Here is a 7,046-nt window from a genome sequence, read left to right on the forward strand (position 1 = left end):
TCGCCTTTGATGTAAAGTAGCTCCCATTGTCAGCAGTTACTTAGTGTGCCACAGCTTTTCACACTGATGGATTTGATGCAACCTCACTGCAGTGCAGTTTTTAAAGATATTTTATGTGATTATGTTGCCACATCACTGCAATGCAGAATTTTTCACTTATTTGTCATTTTGTTATGCCAGAATGTTCATCATGACTGCATTCAGTGAATTATTTATTTCTCATTTATTTACAGTACTGAACTGTTATTCAGAACAGAATGCACTATTTACATAATTTTATTTTTAGTATTTCCTGTTTTAGCTTCATAGTTCTGTACCAACCTTTTTGCTCTATGGAATGTTCAATCTCAAATGTGATGTTTGCCTGAACATCAGTTTCTGTTCCACTGTTTCCAAGTGTCTCACTGTCTTAGACTCAGAATTGCATGGCCTGTGTAATAATTTATATCATTTGTATGACTTTAATTTTTACATCAGAAAATTGGGATTTTCATTATAATGAGATAATTGACCTTATCCTTGAACAAATGGAATATGAACTGATGGCCTGGATACTTCATTTTAATTTTCAGTTTACTTATTAGTCAGCTAAACTTGAGTCAGAATTGATTTCTTGATTCTTTCCCTTTGGGGTCCATGATATTATATTAGAATTGAACTCTAAAAGGATAATATAGTTTAGTCTTCCATGACTGAAAGATATAGTATTTGTATATTATCATAAGTCTTTCCCAGGTGAAAAGTTTGTATATCTTAAGTCAAATTCTAGCAGAAATAAGGTATAACAAAATGAGGAGATAAACTTCCTATGATTGGAGATACAGATATAATGATACTAACAACGTGAAAGTTGTAATAGGATAGGAAAGTAAGTACATAGATAGATACAGCTGTTGGAACTTGACTGTGTATCATTGTCAGTATAGATGGTCTGGTAAAGGTCTCTAATTGCAATATATTGCAGAACTTCTGATTTTTTTATATCTCTGAAATGCTTTTGGGTTATATGTGCCATCACTTTATCCAAGGCAGGGTGTCATTCGTGTATGTTTCTTGAATTGATTTAGGATATTTTTTGAGACATCAATAATGGATGTAGTCCTCGAAGAAGTTTAGGGGAAATTGATATCTTGTGTATTTTTACTTCTTTTACTCTAGAAAATCACGTTTTTTTTTTATGCTTTATTAACAAGATTATCCCCCTCATTCATAGAAATTATTAAAAGAAAACAGTGCATGTCAATTATTCATAGAGTATAATTTCTTTATTTCAAATTTTCTTTGATGTGTGCATGAATATTTCTACAGGACTGATAATAAAATATTTTTTGCATGTTATATCTTTATGATGAAATATTTAATTATCTGCAACCTATATGCATTTTAGATGCACCATAGAAATTATCTGCTTTGACTTTGATGTGAAGTGATATGTTACAATACTTAAGAATAAATTACAGATAAGGAATTGAAGATTACTGAAGTATAGAGTTTATTGACAGATGTTATTAATTCACTAATTTCCATATGCATATAGTGTTAATCATTTGAATTTAAAAGTATGAGTGTGCTTGTTTATGTTTTGCATCTGTTGTGCTGTGTGCATATGGATACAAATGTGTATGTATGTATGGGTAGGCTTGCATTTATACTCATGCCTTTATGTTCATATGTTTGCTTGTGCTTGAATGTATCTTATGCCAGTATATATGTAAGGATGTATTCATTGATATGTGAGCTGATGTATGGTTTTTAGACTGTTTTCTTGTGTTCTATGAGAGAGTGTGCACATTATCTCTCTTGAGAAATGTAAGACATTGTCAGGACCCTTTCTGAATATGAATTTATGTTAATGCATCTCCTTAAAGGGGACATTTTAGGCAAAGCAACAATTTATGCATTTCAGGCATACATGCAATCTCTGTGTGTATCTGACCTCGCATATTTTTATTTAATCTTGTTTTATGTGTTTCCTTATATCTTTTTATAAACATGTGCCTCTTGGTGAATATATAAAGGGACACACCTCCCATGCTGATTGGAAATAACATGTAATCTTCTTTGCTTATTCTGTTTGTTTTTTAATGTAATAACTGTTTTTTTTTTCTTTATTATATCTAGCCCTTCATGTTTTATTTTTTTCCCATTAAACTAGGTTAGAAGGTCAGATTGTCTCAGGGTTAAATCCAAAAGGAACAATATTTTTGGGATGTCCAACAGTAGCAAGGACTTTTAGTCAGTATACTTGTGTCTCAAATGGAATAGGTGTTTTCATGATCTGTCTTTAATTATTTGAAAATTCTCCTTGTTTACTTCTTAGACTCTTCACATCCAATCATTTGCATTATTTTGGGATTTGAGTATGTCACTCTGAATATATCTCGTGGTATTGCACATTATGATGAGAGGAAGAATGAGTTACAATAGTAAATCTCCAGAGTGGGTCTAAGTGTCAGTGTGAGAGAAAATTTCTATGTTTGGACATTACTCACGTGAATGTTATTTGATATGTGATGTATTTTTACTTTTTTCCAATTTTTATATTTTCTGCATATTTTGTGATGTGCATCAAAAATGTAGTATTTGTATTCTTTATTTTCCTCCAAGATGAGGCTGATATACAAATGTTTGAAGTCCACACTAAAAACTACATTAGTTTCTCACAAAAGTTTTTTTAGTCAGTACTGTAATTAAATTTAGAATTGTAGAATTTGAGAATGATTAATTATATATTATACAAGTTAGATGTTTTCTTATCTAGGATATCTCATGTAAAACCAAAATATAGTGTATATAGTGTAATGTACTAGAGAAATTGGTTTAAATTATTGTTTTAAAAATAATTTTAGAGGAAAATATTTTTCCTGAATTATATATTTTTGATACCAGATACTAAATGCATTGTATTCCTTTTGGATTAAGACTTGTATTACAATATTCAAAAAGATATTTTTCAAGACATGTTGAATGTAAGGCACCATGTAAAGTGAACAGTTATAACCAGTCCAGCAATTTATACAACATCAAATCAAATCCTACACACAACTTATTCAGCATGTCAAATTTGCACAAACTTTTGTACTTTTTCTTAACAGCATATTTTTGTTTGCTTTAGTTTCTACAGTATTACCTCATATCCTTGATGCCCCACAGGACAAGCAGTTTGGGAAAGTCCAGCTCTACTTCCCCCATGAGAATCCCAAAGCTGAGGTGGAGACGCAGATCAAGCCATACAAGACCTATACCTTACAGAGAGCGTACAAAGGAGAGTCCTACTTTTGGGGGCTGCTACCTCAACAAGGGGACCTGCTACAGTTCACCTTCGATCCGCCAGTTGTGATCAAAGGGTGAGTTCTGTGAAGAGATGCTTGAGGGGACAATTCTGGTAGATATTAGTGAAGAGGAAATTTCAGGTCCATATTAGTTTGAGCAGAACTATGATGTAAGAAAAAGAGTTGGTTTGCTAGAAATGTAAAAATACAAGGTGCGAGTGGTATATTGCTTGCAGAATGTGCTTTAAAGATTATGTATATGTTTAATGTGATCTTCTATGTGATTTTCCACTTATGTGCTTTTCCTGCATTACTGATTTTATTGGTGTTGCTGAAAGAGGCAATTGAAAAAGAAATTATCCAGTTTCCATTTTAAAAACACAACCACTTCTCATGTCAGTTATCAGTTTCTCTTTTTTTTCTGTTTCCTTTAATTTCCTGTTGTTTATCATGATTATTATTTTTTCCCCAAAGCCTTTAGTTACCATTCAATTTGTGCAATAATAAAAAACAAACAAACTAGCAGAATGCTGACATATAAATGGAAACCAGCGAGTTCAAATAAGAAAAGGAGACTTTGTAAGAAAAAAGAATCTATATATCTATATATCTATATATCTATATATCTATCTATCTATCTATCTATCTATCTATCTATAATATATATATATATATTTTATATATATAATATATATTATATATATATATATATATATTATATATTATATTATATATAATATATATATATATATATATTATATATATATATATATTATATATATATATATAATATATATATATATATTATATATATATATATATATATATATTATATATATATTATAATATATATATATATGATATATATATATTATATTATATATATTATATATATATATATATTATATATATATATATATATATATATATATATATATATATATATATATATGTATCTATATCTTTATCAGTGTCTATATCTGTCTATCTATCTACTAATAACTATCTGTACATATCTTTATTTATATATTCCCAATGATACAAGAGATGAATCACAAGAAAAGAATCATTTACAAACTACACACAAACTAATACAGTCTCTTAGTAGAACTGATATAACCATTAATGTGAAATAAACAAACCAGTTTAGAATGATAAAATGAGCAAGTGACATAGAATTAATTTGATATATTTTCCGGCAGGTTCCTCTTTCGTAGTGGGAATGTTGAGCATCCATCTGACAGGCTGTATAACACAACAGTAGAGGTGCTTCCTGTACAGCCTTTTACCAGCATCCCTGCAATTGCCGAGAAAAAATACAAAATTACTGCAGACAAATATTTGATCATTGGTAAGTGAATTGGAATGCCCTCTTGAATCTTGTGGATTGTTTTGTTTTTTTTATTTTTTTTTAATACCAAAAATAGATGAGTAGAGCAAAAACACAAGGAATTCTGTGGTACTTATTAGAGAAAATAGAATTTGTTATGAAGATATCTTAATTATTAATTCAATTTTAGTCTGAATATATTTTAATGATTTTTATGAATGTATGTCTGTTAAACATGGATGGCTCTATTTTCTTATTATTGTTTTTATTATCATTTTTATTTATCCATTTATTTTTTATGTTAATCATTCTAACATCTACAGGTGACTTCGATGATATGGGTGTAGCAGAAGGGGTAATAAATGGAGAATTAGGAGAAATTAAAACATTACGTCTACATGTCCATATAGACAGTGACAATTGGGCTATACTTAGTGAGGTGAGTTGGTTACTTTAGGTGTAATAATCAGTCATGCATCTGTATTTGTGTTCATGATTGTATATTCCTGTTGTCATTTTGCTCAGTTTAACTCTACAGTTTGATTTTTCTTTTTTACACCTAAAATATGATTTTAAGATACTTTAAATGCATAAACAGGTATTATATTTTTCTATATAATTAAGAAATACCAAGACTAGCATGATGTCTCATAGTCTGACCTTTTCAAAATTGTTATTTCTTTTTATTTTTATTCATCTTTACGTCACATAAAGATTACTATATTTTCAGTAGTTAATTAGTTTCACATTATCCATGCCATACTCCTGGTGTAATACATATATTCGCAGAATATACAGGTTATTTCTCATTACATATATTGCATTACTATTGTATTTACATTCTTAAAAAGAAAAAAAAGAAAAGTTATCTTTTGCTATTCATTTTGACAGTAGATTTACATTTTCTTTGTTTTATGTATTTATTTATAGAAGTATTTCTTTATTTATTCACACGTCCTTTACTTTTCTTCACATGCTGCAGATTCACATAGAAACTCCGGAAAAGAGGTGACCAGACGCTCCAATGGCATTCACCTTCTGCCAGTGTCCAAGCATCTCATGCCAACAGTGACCAAGGCTCCATGTATGTTTCCAATGTGTATGAAAGTGATACAGCAAGACAAATGGGTGAAAGTTTTTAAAAATGGCCGGTAGCATTCTTGTTGATATTTGTTACTGGTAATCAGATATTTTCATATGAGAAGAACAAGATATATTCCATATATTGTGCTGAGGAACTTTTTTATACAAAATATATATATATATATACACACATATACATGTACACGCATATGGGGCATATATGTTGCAAAAACATAGGTTGACATTGGTCTGTGTCGACAGTCCTTATCACAAAGGATATGTGGCCCTAATTTGTGAAAAATCTCGTATTCAGAGATACTGGATGTGATATGATAGATGATGTATATCATAATGGATCTGACTGATAATAGAACTATATGACTTTAAGAGGATATAAAAAATGCCGAGATATATATATTATTTATCATATTGTGTATCAGTTTGGATGGATTATTGCTTCATTATCATGTGAATCTCATGACTTGATAGCCAATACTGGCTAATTATGTTTTTATTTATTTAATATTGCCTTCAGGTTTTTGCACATTTTTTTATAACACATGTCAAAGACATTATTCTCAGACTTATTATATAAACCAATCCAACTGACCAAATATGTTCATTTCTTCTGAATGTTTCATGCTAGAAAAAAAAAGAAACATGAGGGAGTAAATTCTTAAAGGTGATAAAAGATACAGTTGTGATAGAGAGGATGTTTCATTCATTAAGAGATGTGAATATTTATATGTGTGTGTGTGTGTGTGTGTGTGTGTGTGTGTGTGTGTGTGTGTGTGTGTGTGTGTTGTGTGTGTGTGTGTGTGTGTGTGTGTGTGTATTATGTTTATATATATATATATATATATATATATATATATATATATATATATATATATATATATGTATATGTATGTTTACATATATGTATATGTATATATATGTATATGTATATATACACACATACATACATATAAATATATATATATATATATTTATATATATACATATGTATACATATACATATATATACATATATATATATATATATATATATATAATATAATATTAAATATATAATATATATATATATATATATATATATATAAATATATATATATATATATATATATACATATACATATACATATACATATACATATATATATATATACATTACATATATGTATAATATATATATAATTTATATATATATGTATATATATATACAGACACACACATGCATATCTACATATACCATATATACATAATATGGGTTATATGTGTATATATATATATATATAATATATATATATATATATAAATATATAATATATATATACACATATATACATATTACATATATA

General features: G+C 28.3%; 1 protein-coding gene across 1 annotated transcript in view; it reads left to right on the top strand.

The window, feature by feature from the left end:
- The window catches only part of LOC119578084 (alpha-1,3-mannosyl-glycoprotein 4-beta-N-acetylglucosaminyltransferase B-like), a gene marked incomplete in the record, with an annotated part of 154,663 nt that extends 148,182 nt beyond the window's left edge, over window positions 1–6,481 (top strand). The window contains 4 exon segments of the mRNA XM_037925808.1: window positions 3,154–3,347; window positions 4,475–4,623; window positions 4,926–5,041; window positions 5,585–6,481. Coding sequence (XP_037781736.1) covers window positions 3,154–3,347; window positions 4,475–4,623; window positions 4,926–5,041; window positions 5,585–5,614 — 489 coding nt within the window.
- Between the last annotated feature and the right edge of the window lie 565 nt (window positions 6,482–7,046).

This window comes from Penaeus monodon, chromosome 10 (genome assembly GCF_015228065.2).
Source record: "Penaeus monodon isolate SGIC_2016 chromosome 10, NSTDA_Pmon_1, whole genome shotgun sequence".
NCBI classification, from domain to species: domain Eukaryota; kingdom Metazoa; phylum Arthropoda; class Malacostraca; order Decapoda; family Penaeidae; genus Penaeus; species Penaeus monodon.